Source organism: Pipistrellus kuhlii, unplaced genomic scaffold, assembly GCF_014108245.1.
Source record: "Pipistrellus kuhlii isolate mPipKuh1 unplaced genomic scaffold, mPipKuh1.p scaffold_m20_p_5, whole genome shotgun sequence".
Classification (NCBI taxonomy): Eukaryota; Metazoa; Chordata; class Mammalia; order Chiroptera; family Vespertilionidae; genus Pipistrellus; species Pipistrellus kuhlii.
The window spans coordinates 37202533-37225894 of NW_023425551.1; the positions used below are offsets into that span (position 1 = coordinate 37202533).

The window sequence follows — 23362 nt, forward strand, 5'->3', positions numbered from 1 at the left end:
CTGTACTTTTTTCTTTTTTTTTTATTATTAAGGTTTTATATGTGTACATATCTTATCATTGCCCCCCCCTTCACATACATACCCTCCCTCCCTAGTTTTGTGTCCATTGGTTACGCTTATATGCATGGATACAAGTCCTTCGGTTGATCTCTTATCTCCCCAATATCTCCCTACTCTCCCCTCTGTAATATGACAGTCTATTTGTTGCTTTATCTATCATTTTGTTAATCAGTTTATAATGTCAATCTGTACTTCTTAATCCCTTCACCTTTTCCACCCAACCCCCTTACCCCCACCTCTGGCAACCAAACAACTGTTCTCTGTGTCTATTTTATTTGCTTCTTTATTTTATTCACATATAAGTGAAATCATATGATACATTGATGTAGTACATGTATATTCATATGTAACAGTCAAAATTTTTAAATAATAGCCTTGCTATTTCTAATATACCTGATTTTTTCTTTCATTTAGGAACATGCTTATTATACTCATTTCACCACATCCTAATTGGTCTCCACCCCACAGTGTGAAAAGTGCTTTCTCGAAAGTACTATCGCTCTAAATGTTCTGCTTCACTCCAAAAGAACTCCACTAAGAACGCATCCTTAAGGCCAAAATAATCTCTTTCTCTTCCCAATTGTGAAGTCAGAAAACCTTGCATTCGATGCCACCATGCTGCTTTGGAGGCCTGTACTATGGACCATGGAATAACAAAGCCCGAGGAGCATAGCATCCCCACCCAGCGAATGCTTGCTGCCCCCAGAAACCCGAGCTGCACGGTCTCCAGGCCCGCACCGGCGCCAAGCTCTCGCGAGAGCCTGCCTCCCTCCCTCCGCGAACCTCCGTGAGCACCGGTTCCCATCCCCTATCTGGACCAGAGGCGGTCTCCTCCAGCCGGCTTCCTCCCCCACGGCGGGGCGGGCCGGAACTTTAATCCACAGGAACGGCTTTGCACAGTAGAGGTTGCCGGCCGGCGTCAAAAGGCACTGGAGTGCCACCCTCTTCCTTTCACCTCCGTCGCGGCGGAGCCGGTCCGATCGAGGAGCGCGGTTGCCGGGCGGGCTGGGTCTATGGTCGCTCCGCAAGCCGCTCCGCCGCCTGGTGCTTTCTTATCAGGGCAAGCTGTGTCCCATGGCAGGGAACTTTTGGCAGAGCTCCCATTAGTAAGTGATCGTCCGCCTTCTCGCTGGGGCTGGCTCCTGGGTGGGGGTGGAGAGGACGGGGCCTGCAGCTCCCCTTGGCCTAGATCCTCGCCCGGGTCCGGGTGGCGGCCGGAAGCGGGGCGCGTCCTTCTCCGCCCTCAGCTCCCTGTCCCCTCCATCTCTCCGTTTGGCCGGGTTGGGGGCGCGGAGAGGGGGGTGGGTCGGGGCTGGATCTGGATCTGTGAGCAGGAAGGGTGGGGGAAGGGGACTCTGTCTCCGAGGTGGGAAGGTCTAGGATTCTTTTTCTTTAAAAAAAAAAAAAATTATATATATATATATATATATATATATATATATATATATATACACACACACACACACACACACACACACGCGCGCGCGCGCACACACACGCACGCACACACACACACACACACATATATCTTATTGATATTTTACAGAGAGGAAGGGAGAGAGATAGAAACATCGATGAGAGAGAAACATCGATCAGCTGCCTCCTGCACATCTACTGGGGAGGTGCCCACAACCAAGGTGCATGCCCTTGACCGGAATCCAACCTGGGACCTTTCAGTCCGCAGGCCGACGCTCTATCCACTGAGCCACACCGATTTCAGCTAGGATTCTTGGATTAGCTAGTCTGGAAGGGGTTGGGCTGGGCTGGGCTGGGAAGGCATAGGTATGGGAAGTGTGGGGCACAGTTCAGCACTGGAACGCTCGCTCTGCAGGACAGTGGCGGCTCACCTTTTGCCTGGGATCTCTTTCATGGATTCGGGATCCTACCTAGTCTTTTGTCACTCACCTCCTGCCTGGAGTGGATTTCATGTTATCCCGAAGAGGAGTCAGGCTTTGTTTCTTCTCATGAACCGCTTCCTGCCAATATTTGATGTCCACATGGAGTTTTATGTTGGTACGGTATAGGGCAGGTGCTCTCAAAACTGACTTCATTCATCGTCTGCGCCTTGTATTTTAAGAGTGTATTTGTCAGCCCATTTCCTTAACCTTATTCATAAATAAGTTTTTGTTTCTTGTCAGTGACCATGGAAGAGCTATAAATGAAAACATTTCCCCTTAATATATTTGTTGTGATGGGACTAGTTGAACTTTGACTAGACAAGTGAAAGATGAATATAACCTGATAAAGATTATATCTTAGTGTAAATACTTTCCAGTGCCAAGAGGGCATTAGTAATTGTAACTTAAATTTTGATCCCATGAAAAGATTGGATTACAGCCCTTTGCATGAAAAAAGAACAATGGGCATGGGTACCTATTTTCAGGAAAGCAGGTTTTCCTCTTGTTATAAAGGGTTCTGTGGAGATGAAATGCTATAAAAACTTTACGTATGATAGTTTTATTTTATACTGTTTGACTCCCTGAAATATTTATTTGGCAAAAATAAAATACAGGAGATTTAGGTAGTGGAGAACAGGTATTCTGAGAAACTGAAAGAAGGTGAGAGAATAGACAGTTGTTTGTCAGAATTTATAGAGATTTTTCAACTTAAAAAAAAATAAAGATCATGCCCCTGTTTTGATAAGCATTATGCTATAATGAGAATGGCACTGAGGGGAGGGTCCCTCAGCCTGGCCTGCGCCCTCTTGCAGTCCGGGACCCCTTGGGGGGGATGGCTATTAGGCAGACATCCCTCTCGCAGTCTGGGGTTCGTGCATTCCGGGACCCCTCATTCCTTACCGCCCGCCTGCAGCGGAGGTGGGAGAGGCTCCCGCCATCACTGCTGTGCTCACCAGGCATGAGCCCAGCTTGCTGTGCTTAGCGCTGCTTCGGAGGCAGGAGAGGCTCCCACCCCTACTGCTGGGCTTGCCAGCTGTGAGCCTGGCTTCTGCCTGAGTGTCCTGCATTGAACATCTGTCCCCTGGTGGTCAGTGTGCGTCATAGTGATGGTCACTCTGCTGTTCGGTCTATTTGCATACGATTTTATTATCTAAGATACTAGAGGCCAGGTGCACAAATTCGTGCATTGGGGTCTGGCCAGCCTTCCTCAATGGGGGTCGATCAGAACTGGGCCAGCGGGAGGTGGCGGGGCATAGAGGAGGGGCCATGGCAGTTGGCTGGCTGGCCTTGCCCCCAATTGGGATGTAGGGGGTCAATCGGGCAGGAGTGGCCAGGGGAGGAGCTGCGGGAGGTTGGAGGGGCCAGTGGCCACTACAATGTGCCTCATTCCGGTCCTTCCGGTCCCTTGGCTTTTATGTCTATAACTAGAGGCCTAGTGCATGAAATTCATGCATGGTGTGTGTGTGTGGGGGGGGGGAGTCCCATAGCCTGGCCTGCACCCAGTCTGGAACCCCTTGCTCCTTACCGCCTGCCTGCTCACTGCTTCTTGTTCAGCTCACTGCTCCTTAGTGCTGCCACTGAGGTGGGAGAGGCTCCTGCCACCACGGCTGTGCTCACCAGTCATGAGCCAGGCTTCTGGCTGAGCTGTGCTGCCCCTGTGGGAGCGCACAGACTACCAGAGGGCAGCTCTAGCATGGAGCCTCTGCCCCCTGAAGGTCAGTATGCATCATAGAGACTGGTCATTCTGGTCATTCCACTGGTCAACAGTTGCTTAGGCTTTTATTATATATACTAGAGGCCTGGTGCACGAAATTCGTGCATGGGTGGTGTCCCTCGGACCAGCCTGCACCCTCTCCAATCTGGAACATCCCTCTCACAATCCGGTACTGCTGGCTCCCAACTGCTTTCCTGCCTGCCTTCCTGATTTCCCCTAACCGCTTCTGCCTGCCAGCCTGATCACCCCTAACCACTCCCCTACCAGCCTGATTGATGCCTAACTGCTCTCCTGCCAGCCTGATTGCCCCTAACTGCCCTCCCCTGCAAGCTTGGTCACCCCTAACTGCCCTCCCCTGCAGGCCTGGACCCCCCCAACTACTCTCCCCTGCAGGCTTGGGTCCCCTCCAACTGCCCTTCCCTGCAGGCCCAGTCGCTCCCAATTTCCCTCCTCTGCTGGCCATCTTGTGGTGGTCATCTTGTGTCCACATGGGGGCAGCTGTTTTGTTACCACATGGGGCAGCCATCTTGAGTGGTGGTCAATTTGCATATCACTCTTTTATTAGATAGGATAATATGCTAATTAGGCCAGATGACCTTGTGGATGAAGCCGGGGCTGTGAAGAAAGTCCAGGTCCTGGCTTCCTGCCGGTGGCCAGAGGGAAGCCCAGATGCCAGCAGCTGGGAAGGAAGGCCTACTCTTGCACAAATTTCATGCATTGGGCCTCTATTATATAGATAAAAGGCTAGGTTGACTTGCGCATGCACAGAACGTATAAAGCTCTCACTGGCACCAGTCGTGCATCTGTTTTGATCTGTCATTGTCGATTGTGAATTTGGTTGAAACTTCTATTATAGAGAAAGGGCCAATAGTAATATTAAAATATTTCTTCTAATTAATTTCATTTCAGTGTGCATGAATTTGTACACTGGGCCACTAGTGTTTTGTAAAAATAATTGTGTGTTTTTTCTTTCACTTTTCAAATATAAAATTATTATAATAACATTTCAAAGAACCAGCTCTTGGATTTATTGATCTTTTGTACTGTTGTTGTTGGTTTTTAATCTCTATGTCATTTATTTCTGCTCTGATCTTTATTATTTCCTTCCTTCTGCTTCCTCTGGGCTTTTCTTTGTGTCCTCTTTCTAATTTATTTAGTTGTAGTGTTAGATATTTCATTAGACCTTTTTCTTGTTTCTTGAGATAGGCCTGTAGTGCTATGTACTTTTTCATGACTACTTCCGCCATGTCCCATAGGTTTTGGGTAGTTCTGTGTTCATTTTCATTTGTTTCCAGGAAGTTTTTAATTTCTTGCTTGATCTTTGGTAATCCATTCATTGTTTAATGGCATACGATTTAACATTCATATATTTGAGGGTTTTTGAGGTTATGTATTATAGTTGATTTCTAACTTCATGCCATTGTAATCCAAAAAGATGCTAACTATCAGTTAGATCTATCTGATCAAGTGTGTCACTTAAAGCCACTGTTTCCTTATTAATTTTTTGTTGGGGAGATCTATCCAGTGATGTTAGTGGGGGTGTTAAAAGTCCCCCACTATGACTATATTGCTGTTAATCTCTCACTTTAAGTCCATGAAGAGTTTTTTAATGTACTTGGGTTTTCCTATATTGGGTGCATATATGTTTGCAAGGATTATATTTTTTTGTTGAATCATTTTTTTTGTTGTTGTTGTTGTTGAATCATAATCCTTTAGTATTATGAAGTGGCTTCTTTATCTCTTGTTATGGCCTTTGTTCTGTGAAGTCTATTTTGTGTTAAGAAACCCTAGCCAGTTTGGCTCAGTGGATAGAGCATCGGCCTGTGGACTTAAGGGTCCCAGGTTCGATTCCGGTCAAGGGCTTGTACCTTGGTTGCAGGCACATCCCCAGGAGGGAGTGTGCAGGAAGCAGCTGATTGATGTTTTTCTCTCAATCCATGTTTCAAAACTCTCTATCCCTCTCCCTTCCTCTTTGTAAGAAAATCAATAATATATATATATATATATATATATATGTATATATATATATATATATACACACACACACATATATATATATATATATATATTAAAAATAGTAGACTAGGCAAGAGGAAGGAGGCTGTCAGTGAATAAATTCTGAAGCAGCTTTTAACATGTTTGAAATGGTGAGGTAGGAAAATTAAATATTCCAATTAACATGAACAACTGATAAAAGATGTACTTCATCAAATCTAAGGTACCATCAGTTGGTGCCAAATAACTTCATCACCATTATTGTATGTATTACTAAGAAAGAATAAAAGTAGGACCACTTAAAAGGCAAAGGCACCACTGATTGTAAAATGCATCTTTTTATCAGAATCTTAGTATGAATGAAAATACAGTAAAACTAGTGACAGAGAGACTGAGAAGGAAGAGAGGAAAGATTTAAACAAAAATTCAAGGCATGTTTACATTTATTAGCAAAATAAAGTCTCAGTGTTATGAATTTCAAGAAATGTGGAAAATAATGTTTTTCAGGGTTATGTGTACTTTGTATTTCTCAGAATGTTAATAACTTGTTTGATCTTAGAATATTTTCTATCTCTTCATTGATTTTCTATAGCATGTTTAACATCTTTGCTTCTTCTAGTTTGCAATGGATTTTGGATGAACAAGATCTGTTGAAGGAACGCCAAAAGGACTTAAAGTTTCTCTCAGAAGAAGAATATTGGAAATTACAAATATTTTTTACAAATGGTAAGAAAAATTTTAATTAGTAGAAATGGTACCTCTGAATTAAAATATTTTTGTGCAGTAATTTGTGATGAGCTGTTTTAGTCCCTACTTAACATTTTTATTTTACATGTAACCTTTTTACAACTAATACTCATCTTTTTTTTAAGTGATCTAAGTAAAGTCGTTTTTTAATCTTTTTTTCCGTTTTTGAATCTTAATGTCAGAAACGTTCAAGACAGTTTCAAATTATTCGTTATTCTTTCTAAGCCTTTATGATGCATTATTAAACTCAATTTAAGATTAGCTAGAGCAGATTATTTTGAGGATAAATGATTCTTTGAATTGACATCCTATATTGGGCATTCCTCTCTTATAAGTTTGCTTTGGAGAGAAGGGGATTTAGAGGCAAAAAGATTCTTGTTCTGCTATATGGTAGCTTTGTCACATGATCTTTCTAGCCTTCTGTTCACTCTTCTGCAAACCTACCTCTTGTTTTGAGAGTTCATTATGGATTTGTAAGTAAATTTTATAAGTTGATAGTTATAATGAGTTTGATAGGTATTTATCTTTTCATGTTCTAAAAATAATGAGAGGTATTGAAATTCTTAGAAGGTAGAGGAGAAATTCCTACCTTTCAACCTTTTTAATAAAAGAATAGTGTTTGCTGTAGAGCAATTCAATTTTTTGCTTTTATTTATGAATATCCATATAATTTTGTAAATTCTAGGATTAGCACTGTTATCCAAGTAGGATGTGTAGGTTTTTCTCTATGTTAAAAATGAATATAGTTATGATTTAACCACATGGATATCAGAAAATACATTGAAAACTTTTTCTTTTTAGTTATCCAAGCATTAGGTGAACATCTTAAATTAAGACAACAAGTTATTGCCACTGCTACAGTCTATTTCAAGAGATTCTATGCCAGGTAGGACTGTTTCATTTTGGGAATATTATGCTTATTTGAAACTTATGTAATTTTGATGAACCTTAGTATAGATAAATCATGTGTTTGCCATAGTTACCTTAATTTTTTCCAGTGTTTTTTCTACATGTAACTTTGTTTTACTGTTTTTAAGGTATTCTCTGAAAAGTATAGATCCTGTATTAATGGCTCCTACATGTGTGTTTTTGGCATCCAAAGTAGAGGTATGAAATAGTTTTCTATTTTTCATTAAGTATAATCCATGTGTGTTGGTTAATCCCCAGTTTTCACATTACCTATGTAAAAATGATAATAGATGGTGATTTATGCAAAATATTGAAATTTGTACCAAAATCAAAGAAATATACACATATGTTATTTATATATTCATTTAACAAAAAGTTATATAGCACTTACTGTGTATCAAGTGCTATTTTAAGTCCTTTTATAACTAACTGACTAAATTTTCATAACAAAGAGATATATCCTATATAATAAAAGGATAGTATGTAAATTGGCCCTAACAACAGAATGACCCGGGAATGACTGGTCTGTATGATGCACACTGACCACCAGGGGACAGATGCTCAACACAGAAGCTGCCCCTGGTGGTCAGTGCACTTCCACGTGGAGAGTGCTGCTTAGCCAGAAGCTGGCTCATGGCTGGACAGCACAGGGTGGTGGCAGGATCCTCTCCCGCCTCCACAGCAGTGCTAAGAATGTAAAAACAGGCCTACGCAGTTAATTGGACATCGCTCAAAGGCTCCTGGGCTGACAGAGGGATGTCTGACTGCCAGCTTAGGCCCAGTCCCCTGGGGAACGGGCCTAAGCCAGCAGGTGGACATCCCCCAAGGGGTCCTGGACTGTGAAGAGGATGCAGGCCAGGCTGAGGGACACTCCCCCAAGTGAATTTTCATCCACTGGGTCTCTAGTAGATATATAAATGAGGAAATTGAGTGGCAGAGAGATTAAGAAACTTGCCTAAGATCATGGAGCTGGTAAGCAGCAAAGCTAATTATTTGAATCCTGGGAGTCTAGCTCATAATCCCATGCACATAACTGCTTTGCTGTACTGCCCCTAAGACATTTATTGTTTGGCATGAAGTAGTATTCCATAAGTGCCACAAGTTCTTAACTTTAACTGGACAGTATCTCTCCATTTGATTTCTATGTCATACTGTATTCCCTTCCTGCCTCTTGATGATTGATTGGCTTCCCACCAACCCATAGGGAAAGCAAGGGAAAGGCAAGGATTGGGGGTAGATTCTAATGAGGAATCATTTTGGCAGTGAGAGTAGATAAATTAGGTGAGGGAGAGAGAAGAGAGATGAAAACTTGGCAGCTGAAACCAAATCTTTGGCCACCTTATATACCTTTTTAGTAAGGTAAAATCCAGACAATAGTAACAGATTTTGACTGGTCTACATAATCTATGTAGTCTTTAGCATTATGAAACTTTTATGTTATGTTTCTGTTTTTAGCTTACATCTTTAGAATAGTAATTGTATTGAATATTGAATATAATTTTAACTAGGTTTACATTCTTTTTAATATTCATTTTGAATTTTATTTTAGCCATTATTTAGGTAATAGGTATCTTTCCTACCTATTACCTAAAATAATGAGAGTTGATGCTATTAAAAATTACATTAATACAAGCTTTCTAGAAGTTTAAGGTTTTTTAATTGTAAGTGATAGTTTAAGGAAGCAGAACCAGCTTAGCTGTTAAGTTCTTCAATGGAAGACAAAATGTTTATAAAAGGCCTGTATTGTGGAGTAATTTTTTCCAAGTATTATCATGTAATTTAATGTATTTGAAGCACAAATCAGTGTGGGAACCTAGACAAAATTTTATAAACTTCCACTCTTAATTTGTCTTTTTTTAAAAAAAAATATATATATATATTAATATATTTTATTGATTTTTTACAGAGAGGAAGGCCAAGGGATAGAGAGTTAAAAACATTGATGAGAGAGAAACATCAATCAGCTGCCTCCTGCACCACACACACACACACACACACACACACACACACACACACACCCCACTGGGGATGTGCCCACAACCAAGGTACATGAACCTGGAACCTTTCAGTCCACAGGCTGATGCTCTTTTGGTTCTTTTTTTTTTTTTTTTGTTATATGATTTTCTAAGTAGAACCCTATTTTATAATTTATTGAGTGAAAATTTTCGCCTTAAGAATTTTGGATATCCCAGCTCAGTGGTCGGCAAACTTATTAGTCAACAGAGCCAAATATCAACAGTACAATGATTGAAATTTCTTTTGAGAGCCAAAAACTGACTTCTGAGCATGGGCCACAAAGTTTCAATCGCACTGTACTTGTGTGCCCACACATGGTATTTTGTAGAAGAGCCACACTCAAGGGGCCAAAGAGCCGCATGTGGCTTGCAAGCCGTGGTTTGCTGACCACTGGCCCAGCTGGTGTGGCTCAGTGGTTGAGCCTCAACTTACGAACCAGAAGGTCAAGGTTCAATTTCTGGTCAAGGCTCATGCTCTGGTTTTGGGCTCAGTGTCAGTAGGGGGTATGCAGAAGGCAATTGATTGATGATTCTTTCTCGTCATTGATGCTGTTATCTTTGTTATCTCTTCCTCTCCCGTCCTTTCTAAAATCAATCGTGTGTGTGTGTGTGTGTGTGTGTGTGTGTGTGTGTGTAATTATTTTTATCCAAAAATAATAAAAAATTATTCTCTAAAAAAATGTATCTTCATATTTGGTTATAGCATTATTTTTTTTTTCATCTTTATGACCAAATATTTCTTTGTTTTGTCCAGTAGAAATTGAATGGAAATGGTACTTAAGGAGATGTATCAGGTGTTTCCTTTTTAATCTTAGTTATTATAGTTTAAATGTGAATATAGTGTGAATATAAATATATATACACACATACATGCCCCGTCTGTCCCCCCATTGCCCAAGGATAAGGATATAGGTTGAAGGTATTTGAATAGATTTAGTTTAGTTTCTTTGTTGGTTAAGGAACCAATTCTTAATTTAAAAAAAAAAAAAATGAAATGAAGTCTTTAGTAATCTTATTAGGTTGATTAAATTAAATGAGGCAATATATGTAAGGTGGATCACCTCATAAATTTTTAGTCATTTTTACAATGGTGGTATATTAAACTCAAAGAAGGAATGGGAACTGACATTGCAAGTCTTGTATCATTCATTCTTTTCTTGCTGTTCCAAAAAGAATAATTGTGTGGTCTTTTGGTGATATTAAAGTTTATTTTCTTCAGAAATTCAACTGCTTTATTATTAAATGGCATGAAATATCTGTTAGTCCAATTGAATAAGAAGAACACTTAATATTTTTTCAGTTAAGGATAGAATCTTAAAAATCTTGGAAGTTTTTTTGAGTGCAGAAAACTATCATGTCTCTGGTTTCTAATCTGGTATCTTTCAGTGATGTTCAATTAAAACTAGAGGCTGGCCACAAAATTTGTGCATGGGTATAGTCCCTAGGTCTGACCTGCAATCAGAGTCATCTTCTCCAGCTGCCGGCAGCTGGCCCCACCACCCACCTGTGGCTCCCCATTTGCTATCATGATCGGGCTAGGGAAGGAACCAAAAGGTCCGTTGTTCATACCCTCTTGCCCGTCCCGCCCCCGCCATGGGTGGCCATCAGGCGATCAGAGCCTACCAGCCAGGGAAAGGAACCAAGAGGTGGTTAGTGTGCCTCATAGTGACTGGTCCAGCGTTTGTTCTGTCATTAGGGTCAATTTGCATATTACCCTTTTATTATATAGGATAGAGGCCTGGTGCACGGGTTGGGGCCAGCTGGCCTGCCCTGAAGGGGGCCCCAGGTCAGGGTGAGGGGCCGCAGGCAATTTTCAGGCCAGCCCCCCCCCCCCCCAATGTTGGGAAGGATGTCCTGAATGGCGTCTAATTAGCATATTGCCCTTTTATTAGTATAGATTATTTAAACACTTATCTTAAATTGTAGCAATTTTAAAGAAAGGTAATACATTTAGAGATTTAAGTGCATCATACCTCAAGTAGGTAGAAGTTGAATAGACAATATAAACGTGGGGGGAGCCCTGGCCGATTTCGCTCAGTGCGTAGTGTTGGCCCTCTAGGGTTGCAGGTTCAATTCCAGTGAAGGGCACATATCTCAGTTGTAGGCTCCATACTAGTCATGGTTGGGACACCTGCCAGTGGCAACCAGTTGATGTGTCTCTCATATCAATGTTTCTCACATGATTTTCTCTCTGTCTCCTACCTCCCTTCCACTCTCTAAAAATCATTGGGAAAAAATGTCTTTAGGTGAGGATTAAATATAAATAAATTATAAACATGGGGGAAACACAGGAAATATTCTGTTTTGAATAGTTTCAGATACCCTTGGGTTCATTGGCTTTCTATGTACCTGATCTTGTCCACTTTTTTTTTTCTCTCTAGGAATTTGGAGTTGTCTCAAATACAAGACTGACTGCTGCTGCTACTTCTGTATGTAAGTGCAAAAAGTATATCTGCTTTAAGGATGTAATTCTTAGGAGAGCCCCATAGGGCATAGATGTTTTTCAGTTTATAAGACTTGTGAACTTATAAGTGTGCTTTGAAAAGAATTTAATCTTAGACATTCTAGTTGTAAATGTACCCATAAAACATCCTCTTAGAAATGTGAAGCCAATGATATAAATGTAAATTTGTGAACAGATTCCTTCTATTAATAAGTTAAACGATCACATAGAAGTTTTGGCTTAAGGATATTGGATTAAAAAGTTCTTTTTAAAAAACAAACATACATATTTTATTGATTTTTCCACAGAGAGGAAAGGAGAGGGACAGAGAGTTAGAAACATCCATGGGAAAGAAACATCCAATCAGCTGCCTCCTGCACACCTCCTACTGGGGATGTGCCCACAACCAAGGTACATGCCCTTCACTGGACTCGAATCTGGGACCTTTCAGTTCACGGGCCGACACTCTATCCACTGAGCCAAATTAGTCAGGGATAAAAAGTTATTCCTAAAAAAAGTATATTTTCATATTTGGTTATAGCATTATTTAATTGAGGCTCTGTAATTATAATATGGATGGGTTTTACCTGGGGCTTCCTGCCACTCATTCTGCTCACTTAAAAACAAAAAACAAATGTGGGTTTCTAAGTGTCTCCAAGCTCCCTACTAAAAATGATTTAGCCCTACCTTTAGTACTATACAAAACATTAAAGAAATTTCGGGTTAATTCATTTTCTCATTTACTGTTATTTGTTTTGTTTTTTTGTTTCCTCCAGTAAAAACTAGATTTTCATATGCCTTTCCAAAGGAATTTCCTTATAGGATGAACCATGTAAGTATATTGTACCAAGTAAAACTGTTTGTCAAAGTTGCTTATAAACTAGCTCCATTTTACATTAAAATAAACTGAATAATTTACAATGGTAGTTTCAAATATTACAATATAGACTTTAATTCTAAATTAATGCTAAATTGTTTCTATTATTTTTAAAAATACTTCATAGCAGTGGTTATAAACCTTGGGTGTCTGTTAAAACACTTTGCGAACCTAATAATACTGATGTCAGGACCTCTCCAGACCAACTAAATGAAGGTTTTTCAGTCTTGAGGTCTGGAGACTGGTATTCCTAAAAGCTCCCAGATGATGCCAATGTGCAGTTGGAGCTACTATGGAATAGTATGAAAATCATATTTGAAATTCCACATTGTGTTAGAAGATAAATCTCTATTTGACATTTTTTATAGGCATGTTCTTTTCCACCTTGCAAGAGATTTCTTAATTCCATTTAACTTTATTTTTTTGTTTCATTTTTTAGCATTCTTTCCTTTTCCTTGTTTATAATATAATAACAATAACATTTAAGATAATTGCATTTTTGTATATTGTAAAATCTGAAGTTTATATAGGATATTTTAAATAAAAATAAGTATAAGGATGTGTATGAGGCTGGGGTTTTTTTAGGGATTAAAATGCTTTATAATCATAATCGTATGCATTATGTAGTAATCATTTTATTGCATAAGTTAACTATAATATGAGTTACTCTGTTTATTTTGTTGATTTAAATTTTTTTAGTAAAAATCTGTGATAAATTACTATGCCTATAAATTGTTAGAATAAGTAGATTCATCTAATTTTACTTAATGTTGACATTTATAATCTTTTTTAAACAGATATTAGAATGTGAATTCTATCTTTTAGAACTAATGGTAAGTATATTTCTTCCCTGTGATTAATAGAATAAAACTTATGTATTGAAGTTAGAAATTATTTAAAGAAATATTTATAGGGAGGTGCATTTTAAAACCAAGTGATGTGATACATGATGGTGAAATCATAGTACCTACCGTGTTTCCCCGAAAATAAGACATCCCCTGAAAATAAGACCTAGCGCAACTTTGGGAGAAAAAATTAAGACACTGTCTTATTTTCGGGGAAACAGGGTAGTAGCATCATCACCTGGATCCTCTTGGAAGCCTGTAAAGAGTTTGTATAGCCTACTAAGGATGGGAATGTTTTTCTGTTCTGTAGTAACTATAATATAAAAGCAAACCGATCAGGACATTAAACCACTGTCAGTTATGTGCACAATTTGTGTATGTGTGTGGTGTTATTTAAAGATAGGTTATGTCTTTGGCAGAATTCTGATCCTCCAGGTGGGAATTACGGATTTATAGGCTAATAAGAGATTTCAGTGTGTTGCAGATGTGACACTTTGAGTCTCTAAGGGAGTGGATGCTGACTGACTGCCAACCGATTTGCCAAGGTATATTTCAGAGAGAGCACTGCCTTCTCTATTATAGTAGTTTAGGGCTACCATACTGGTTTTTTAAGACAATAAGAGGAAAGCAAGCATGAGTTAGAGAAATACATAATTATAAATCAGTAGGGTAATGATAAGGTTTTGTGTGGTAATAAAATCTGTTTTTATACAAACACATTTTTTAAACTGTTTCTAGGATTGTTGCTTGATAGTGTATCATCCTTACAGACCTTTGCTCCAGTATGTGCAGGACATGGGCCAAGAAGACATGTTACTTCCTCTTGCATGGTAATTAGAACAGAAGTTATTCATAGTATAACTTGTTATTAGCTAGGAAGATTAATGACTAAATATTAAGTTTAGTATTTTTAAAGTAATTAAAGTAGTGCCCCAAGATATTTTATGTTGAAAAAAAATCTTATTTAATTTTAATAACTATATTGGTACAAATAATAATTTTTTTTATCAATTTGATGAATATTTCTATTAAAATTTGATTATTATGAAAAATAGATTGTTTACATAAAAAGTCAGTTACCTTTAAAATTATCAGAATACTTTCTGGTAATATTCAGTGTACATATTCATTGTATGATTTCTGGTTTCCTATCTGATATTCTAATTTTTAAAAAATTAGAAAAAAATCTTTAAAATTTATTGTGAGGTTTTAAATTTTAAAATATATTTAGCTCTCATTTTATTCATTAAAACATGCTTATTTATTGAATCATTCATGTATCCATCTTTTTCCCATGATATTTTCACCTTTATATCTGTGTTTCAGTAATTTAAAAGAGAAATATTGTGTGCAAAGATGGGAAATACAGCCCTCTCTGGAGGGAAATGTATAATCATATGAGGTAGTTCTGCTTTTAGTAATAATATGGTTTACATTTCTATAGGAGGATAGTGAATGATACCTACAGAACGGATCTTTGCCTACTGTATCCTCCTTTCATGATAGCTTTAGGTATGTAAGTGTGGGTTACCTTTATTAGTTAAATTGTTATAAACCTATTTAGGTCATCCGAAAAGAAATTTCACCCTATAGTACTTTTGTTTTTGTATTTCATGAAGTAATAGACTAATCCTTGCATGTAAGTTTTCAATAATATGAACTGAAACTGCCACAAATCAAGATTATTGTCCCCCTTCACACACCCTTATTTTTTGTTAAGTTTTTAAAAAAAAAAAATCATTTAAAGTAATTTTAATCAGTGTTTGGTTAGGGAGAAAAGTTCAGAATAAAGTCCTCAGAGGTTGAGTAAAGGAGCCAGTGTGGTCCTTAACGCCTCTTAGGAGGGATAAATTAGCTACCATTCTATTATCTGTGGAAGGCAGTACTGTAATGGGTTAGAACACAGTGTTGGAATCAGATGACCCAAGGTTTAAACTTTGCTTCCTTTATAATTGTGGGAAAATTACCGAACTTTTCTTAGTTTGTTTTCTAAATTATAAAATGTGGGGATACTAACAGCTCCATACAGATTTGTTGTAAGAATTAAATGAGATACCTTATAGAAAACCAAATATTGTCTGCTTTATATTAGGCACTTACTACTTTTTGTTCCAGTTCTTTTCTCTCTTGATATCCATGATTCTAGCCTCTTGATCATTGCCCTCATTCGTTAACAGTCCAGGCTACTGTTTTCTCTTCTTTAAATTATTCCTTTAATGTTAATGTTTCTTATCCTTCTCATATCACAGGTAGCACGTACGTTATACTTACATATTTTGAAGTTTAATTTCACTAAATTTATTTAGAATAACCATTAATGACAAAAATAACCTGTTAATTGTAAGCAAATCTTGCTTTAAAACATTTTAGAATTAATGGGTTATAAATTTTGACAAATGTCATATGGACCTAAATTTTGTCCATTAAATCCAAAGTTGCTCATCACAGGAGCTGCTCCCTGGTGGCCAGTGTGCTCCTACAGCCAACTTCCTGTGGCCGCTCCCCATGGCCAGCAAACCACCCACGGCCCCAATCACTGGCCAGGCCAAGGGACTACACCCATGCATGAATTTGTGTACCAGGCCTCTAGTAATGTATATAATTATATACAAGACATTTTATATTTTTTTCTAAGCTCTATTTTATTACAACACTCAATTTGTACTAATGTGCCCAGTTTTCACCTAATTTGATATACTAATAACTAATATTACTATTTTATTAGGTAGGATAATTTTTTCTGTCTGTATGAGGTTAAATTGATGGCATAGTAAAAAATAAATAAATAAAATAAAATAAATAAATTGATGGCATAGTCAATGGTAACTATTATATGAATCTATGAGGTTGTGGTGTGTTTTTTTAATATATTTTATTGATTTTTTTACAGAGAGGAAGGGAGAGAGGGATAGAGAGCTAGAAACATCGACCAGCTGCCTCCTGCACACCCCCCATCGGGCATTTGCCCGCAACCAATGTACATGCCCTTGACCAGAATCGAACCTGGGACCTTTCAGTTCGCAGACCAATGCTCTGTCCACTGAGTCAAACCGGTTTCGGTGAATCTATGAAGTTTTTTAAAAGAATATTGGAGCCAAAACCGGTTTGGCTCAGTGGATAGAGCGTTGGCCTGCAGACTTAAGGGTCCCAGGTTCGATTCTGGTCAAGGGTATGTGCTTTGGTTGCAGGCACATCCCCAATGGAGGGTGTGCAGGAGGCAGCTGATCAATGACTCTCTCTCATCAATGTTTCAAACTCTCTATCCCTTGCTCCTCCTCTCTGTAAAAATTCAATAAAATAAAATAAAATAAAATAAAACTTTAAAAAATAAAAAAAAGAATATTGGAAAATATACATGAAAAATAAGAGAAATTTTTACCTTTAGCTCTGAGTCCATACATTGCAAGTTTATAAGTTAAGCATGGGCCTTTGTCTCTATTTTCTTTCCAGCTTGCCTACATGTAGCCTGTGTTGTACAGCAGAAAGATGCCAGACAGTGGTTTGCTGAGCTTTCTGTGGATATGGAGAAGGTATTCTTTAAAAATTCCCTTAGTGGAATATAAACTTGAATATTTTAAAGTTAATGTCATATTTACTAAAATCTTAAGGTTCAGATCAGGCTAAAAAAGTTTTTGGTAAAAAATAAAACTAAAAAAGAAGAAACATGTTTAGCAAGAAGACTAAGGTTCTCTTTCTCTTTTCATTTTAGGCTTAAGCAGAATGGTAAACTTTTAGTTTGATTAGTTGAAGAGCAGCCTCTCATCTTCAGGATTATTTTAAAAGCTACCTAGTGAACACAAAACCCTATATAATAAAAGCCTAATATGCAAAGTGTCCAGTTGTCCCGTCATCAGTTCAATCAAAGCGTAATATGCTAATGATATACTAAGGCCTCTCAACCATTTGCTATGATGTGCACTGACCACCAGTGGGCAGACGGTCTGGGAGGTTAGCTTGCAGCTAGGGTCCAGCTGATCAGGACTGAGCAAGGTGGGCCAGACATGCCCTGGAGCCCTCCCACGGTCCCTTTCTGGCTGGCCAACCTCCCTCTGCCTGACCTGCGCCCTATTGCCATCTGGGATCCCTCGGGGGATTTTGGAGAACCAGTTTCGGCCCTATGGCAGAAAAACCAGTTGCTATGATGCACACTGACCATTAGGGGGCAGATGCTCAATGCAGGAACTGCCCACTGATGGTCAGTGTAACCCACAGGGGGAGCACTGCTCAGCTAGTAGTCAGGCTTATGGCTGGCGAGCACAGTAGCTGTGGTGGGAGACTCTCCCGCCTTCTCAGCAGTTGGACATCCCCCAAAGGCTCCTGGGACTGCTAGAGGTCACAAGTCAGGCTGAGGAACCTCCCCCAATCCCAAGTGCACAAATTTTGTGCACCAGGCCACTTATGGGTCACAAGCTATTTCCTGGCAAAGCAGTTTTTGCCCTTTTTTCTATCTTTCCTGCTAAAATGTTGATAGTGTTACAATTAATTCAAGGTTAGGTCTACTCAGGTGAGAAAGAAAGAGTTAATTTGGAAACTGTATATGACAGATTTGTAGCTGGCAATTTTTTAGCACCTTGTTTACCGTAGTTAACAAATTCAAAACAATATCTTTTTGCATTACTTTCCATTAAATTGTTTGAAACTACTGTATAGTGATAAAATTCATGATGTAGACCTCTATTTCTAGTACCTCATATTTTGTTTTGGTTTAGATATCAGCAGATGGAAGGAAACTAACTGCAGAAACATGGATAAGGATGGACAGGGCATACATGTTAATAGATGAGAGGCCAGAAGGAAAAGCCTAATAGCAGTGTGATACAAATACTAATTTATCAGGATTGTCTAGCCTGAATACTTAAGAACAGACACTCTGTCCGGGACCGGTTTGACTCAATGGATAGAGCGTCAGCTTGGGGACTGAAGGGTGCCGGGTTCGATTCCGGTCAAGGGCATGCACCTTAGTTGCGGGCATACCCTAGTAGGGGGTGTGCAAGAGACAGCTGATCCATGACTCTCTCTCATCGATGTTTCTAACTCTCTATCTCTCTCCCTTCCTCTCTGTAAAAAAATCAATAAAATATATTAAAAAAAAAAAAATACCAGACACTCTGTCTTTTCACTCTTTCTGAGTAATTTCTGATGTGTATTCTTTATATGCTAGATGTTGCTTCACTTTGGCACTGATAACTTTTTAAATGTTTTCTTCTAGATATTGGAAATAATCAGGGTTATTTTAAAACTATATGAACAGTGGAAGAATTTTGATGAGAGAAAAGAGATGGCAACTATTCTTAGCAAGATGCCAAAACCAAAACCTCCTCCAAACAGGTACTTCGTAAACTTTAATTATAGATTCCATTTAATTATATATTTCATACATATTATCACATTGTTTCATAGATTACATTGGTTTTTTTCCTTAAAATTTCTCCCCAAACTTCACAGTAAATATTTTTTAAAATTTCTGACTTGATAGATTGAGAATGTCTCATTTTAAAATATTAATTGGATCATCTGTTAGTAACTTTTCCTAATGCAATGGCAGGTCTATTACAGGTATCCCTCAACATATGGCTAGATACTATACACAATTTAAAAAGGAAAGAAGTAGGCCAGTTTATCAGAAATTCAGAGATAAAGAATTCCTTAGTATTCCTTAGTCAGTGTGACTCCGTGTCATCTTTTTTTTTTTTGTCGTCATTTTTGTTTTATTTTTCCCCATAACTGGCTGTTAACCTGTTTTATGAATTAGATTATTGAACTGATATTATAAATATTTTCAAAAGTTTAACTTTTGAGTGCCCCAAATGACCCCCTGATAAATATAATCTTGTTAAATATGAATCACTTGTGCTAAGGGGGCTTTTGTTGTTAATAGGATCTGTTCATTTACAATAGTTTAGTGGTTCTTAGCTTTCACTGTACATCAGATCATTGGGGTAGGAATCAAGGTCAGAATGGAATAAACAAATAGTGCCCATCTTAATTAACATATTTAAATTATCAAACATTGAGAAGGATTTGTAGGTTTGATAAGTTAATGTCACTGTTGGGAAACAGCTACCTTTGGATGCATTTTTTGCAGAAATTCCCTGAGTGATTCTCCAATAGTGGCAGGGCCTGAAGCTGCAAGATGATGGTGGACAAGATAAGGCAATAATCCTATTGCCACAGATACTGGTATTTTCAGTCTTAGTTATTTTTATTTTGAATATTCAGCGTTTTCCTGGGAATTACCATATTTTTATTTATAAAAGTTTGCTGTGTTTACATATGACTTTAGTATGCCTTTGGATAGTAATTTTTTTGGGTGGAGAATACTTCTTGATTTTCATAGTTGGTTAGTAGAAATAAGATTTTATGTGTAAGATTTAATTTTATAGAAAATTTGTTCAGAAGCTCTAATCTATATGTTGAGTGATACCTGTAATGACAATGAAATCCCATACCCTAATTTAAATTTTTTGAATGTATATGGACACTAACTTCCAGGATGCTTGTTATGTGTGAGGGCACTAAGTTATATAAGAATAAAAATATGAAACCAAATGTTAGTCTTCTGGATTTAATTTTTCCACATCTGTGTCTTACAGTTGGGAATGTCTTTGTTTTGTAAGTTTGTACTACAGAATAACTAATGTTAAAGTTATTAGTAGGCTTATCAGCATGTGGAAAATGAATCTTTTAATTGGTATACCATCTCTTTCTTCCCCACTTGAACAGTGAAGGAGAGCAGGGTCCAAATGGAAGTCAGAATTCTAGCTACAGCCAATCTTAAAACATTCCGAAGAATTCCGTAGTGGACCAGGTGGAAATAAACCATTGGACAGATTTCAGTAATGTCTTCAATGGAACACAAATGAACACGAATAGCTTGTTTCTGTCAAGCATATTGGGAAGTGATTTTATTTTTGCAAAATAAGGTTTTCCTTACCTAATTTGATTCTAGTACATAATTGATTAAAGGCTCTTGATTTTTTAAAGTTTGGAAAAGTTCTAAGGGGACCTACAGACAGACATTTCAAAATTAATAGCTTTTGCTTAGCATAATTTTTCTTAATTTGGATAAAAATAATAACTGTAGTTTTTTATTAAGCCAGGGATCATGAAGCATAATTTGTTTAAAATTCTCTTTGGTCATTGAAGGACCAAAAAAGGACATAAAAAGTGAACTATATAAGGGGTTTCCCCCTTTTTAACTTAAACTTTAAAACTGTATTTCAGGAATCAAATCTTACAAAATCCTGGAAGATTTTGATAATGATATTGATAATTTCAGGGAAATTAATCAAGTACCTATTGGTTTTTAAAGTGTATTTTATTCAGTAGTTTAGTATCTTGCCATGGAAGATACTAGCCCAGCCTTGCAGAAAAGTGCAATATGTATAGCATACTTTGACATTTTAAAAGTTTTATTAATTGTGTAACCATTTTGAAATGCTGGGCAAACTTTTTTAAAAAACCTACATGAAGTTATTTACATTTGACTCAGTTTAATCAGGCATTTAGAAAACTAATTGGATAAAACATAAAATGGTTGAAATTTGATAACATTTTAATGTTAATTTTTACTCTACTGTGAAAAGTTTTTTATATGACATACACACTCTAGTTTATTTTTATGTCTTAGTGTGGATTTACAAATTTATTACAGGTATCCTGAGCCAGGAACACAATCAGGTTTCAAGCCAGTTAGGCACTGGCCATTCTTAATTCTCATATGAGCGTAAGATTTAAGATTAAATGCTATGTCAATGGGACTGTGCTGTCTGTGGAAATTAATAAATTAATCATTTTCTTCAGACTTGAAGGAGAGTTACAAAATTTAGAGTCATAGGATATTGCTGTACAATTTAAGGATTAAAAAGTTTTATGAATCAATTGTGAACAATGAAATTAAATGTTGATTTCCTAGTATAAAACTGCAAAAATAAAAGTACGTTCTCCAGCTATATTGACCAGTGTCTTGAATATTTATCTTTCTTAATCTGCCTTATGTTGTTTTCTGAGATGAGTCCTTCTTCTTTAGATAAGTATTAAAGCCTATAGTTAATCAAGTGGGTAATTTCAAAAGGTTTAAAATTAAGGCTAAATATTATTCACTTGTGCTAAGAGGTTTTTGTTGTGGAGAGTAGCAGAGAATCTGGAAAGGGAGATTATGTATAAAGTCGGTATCAGCGACAAATAAAGGTCTCATGGTGAGATAAGATGGAAGAAAAAAGCTTCCCTCTGGTCTGAAGGAACTAAGATTGGGCTTGTGTTGAAAGAGCTGAGTGATTATATATCATAATCACCGATTTAAACAGCTGGAAGAAAGCACAAATATTTTACCATTAGTACACTAACAGTTGTAAGGCATTGCTAAGGAATATACTCATCATAGTGGTTAAGTATATACCGTATTTTCCGGCGTATAAGACAACTTTTGAAACGAAAAAAATTCAACCAAAAATCAGGGGCAAAAGACCAAAATTGCACAAAAATTACCTGCAGATCTTGATGGCAAAGTAAGTCTTTTCTTTGAAGTGGGGGGTAGTCATATACAGCGAATATAGGCCTAAACCTATGTTTTAACTGTAAAATTAGGGGGTCGTCTTATATGCCGGAAAATACAGTGTGTGTGTGTATACACACACACACACACACACACATATACACACATGCATACACATACACTAGAGGCCCAGTGCATGAAATTTGTTCCTGGGGTGTGTGTCCCTCAGCCCAGCCTGCACCTTTCCAATCAGGGACCCCTTGACAGAAGTCTAACTGCCCGTTTAGGCCCGATCCAAGTAGGATCTGGTCTAAACAGGCAGTCGGACATGCTTCCCACAATCCAGGACTGCTGGCTCCCAACTGCTCACCTGCCTGCCTTCCTGATTGCCCCTAACTGCTTTTGCCTGCCAGCCTGATCACCCCCTAACCACTCCCCTGCCAGCCTGATTGCCCCTAACTGTCCTCCCCTGCTGGCCTGGTCACTCCTAACTCCTCCCCTGCAAGCCTGGGTCTCCCCCAACTGCCCTTCCCTGCAGCCCGGTCGCCCCCAACTTCCCTCCTCTGCTGGCCTGGTCCCCCCTAACTGCTCTCCCCTGCAGGCTTGATCGCACCCAACTACCCTCCCTTGCAGGCCTAGTTCCCCCAAACTGCCCTCCCCTGCAGGTCTGGTCCCTCCCAACTGCCCTCCCCTGCTGGCCATCTTTGTGGTGGCCATCTTGTGTCCACATGGGTGCAGCCATCTTTGTTGTGTTGGAGTGATGGTCAATTTGCATATTATACTTTTATTAGATAGTATCTACACTAATAAAAGAAACATGCAAATTAACCATACCTCTGCCACGCCCACAATCCATGTCCACCAGCCAATAAGGCGCAAGTATGCAAATTGATCCAACCAAGATGGCGGTGGCCACGGAGCTGAAGTGAGCAAGAGGCTTGGGTTGTCCCCAGCGATGGAGGAAGCCAAGCTTCCAGCCTGCCCTGATGTCTCTGGCTTCCACTCAAGGCTACAAAGTTTCAATTGCAGAATATAAATCCCAGATACTTGCTTCCAGCTGGCCCTGGCCTCTGCTCAAGAAGGTGCTCAGAATGGGGGGGTGGTGATCAGGCCAGAATGGGACCAGAATGGGATGGCAGTTGTGGGTGATCAGTCAGTCTGGTAGGGGGTGGGCCATTGGGGATAAGCAGACTTGGAGGGGGGCCAGTTGGGGATGAGCAGGCCATCAGTGGGGATCAGTTGGAGGTGATCAGGACAGCAGGAGCGGGCAGTTTGTCGTGAGCAGGCCAGCAGGGAGCAGTTGGGGGCAAGCAGGCCTGTGGGGAGGAGAGGTGGGGGTGAGCAGATCAGCGGGGGTGGGGGGTA

General features: G+C 38.8%; 1 protein-coding gene across 3 annotated transcripts; it reads left to right on the forward strand.

The window, feature by feature from the left end:
* The first annotated feature begins 889 nt into the window (after positions 1-889).
* On the forward strand, positions 890-21455 carry CCNC (cyclin C). 3 transcript variants are annotated; one of them, XM_036414389.2, is made up of 13 exons: positions 890-1166; positions 6287-6393; positions 7216-7300; positions 7452-7521; positions 11720-11771; positions 12558-12613; positions 13456-13491; positions 14242-14333; positions 14948-15015; positions 16954-17033; positions 18713-18831; positions 19589-19683; positions 20227-21455. In XM_036414389.2, exons 1-12 carry the CDS (start codon positions 1135-1137, stop codon positions 19638-19640), a joined length of 849 nt encoding a protein of 282 aa, XP_036270282.1. In that variant the 5' UTR covers positions 890-1134; the 3' UTR covers positions 19641-19683; positions 20227-21455. The 3 variants fall into 3 exon arrangements, with proteins under 3 accessions (XP_036270282.1, XP_036270281.1, XP_036270283.1); XM_036414388.2 differs by lacking the exon at positions 19589-19683 and having other exon boundaries at positions 895-1166; XM_036414390.2 differs by lacking the exons at positions 890-1166; positions 7216-7300; positions 19589-19683 and having other exon boundaries at positions 6281-6393.
* The last annotated feature ends 1907 nt before the right edge of the window (positions 21456-23362 follow it).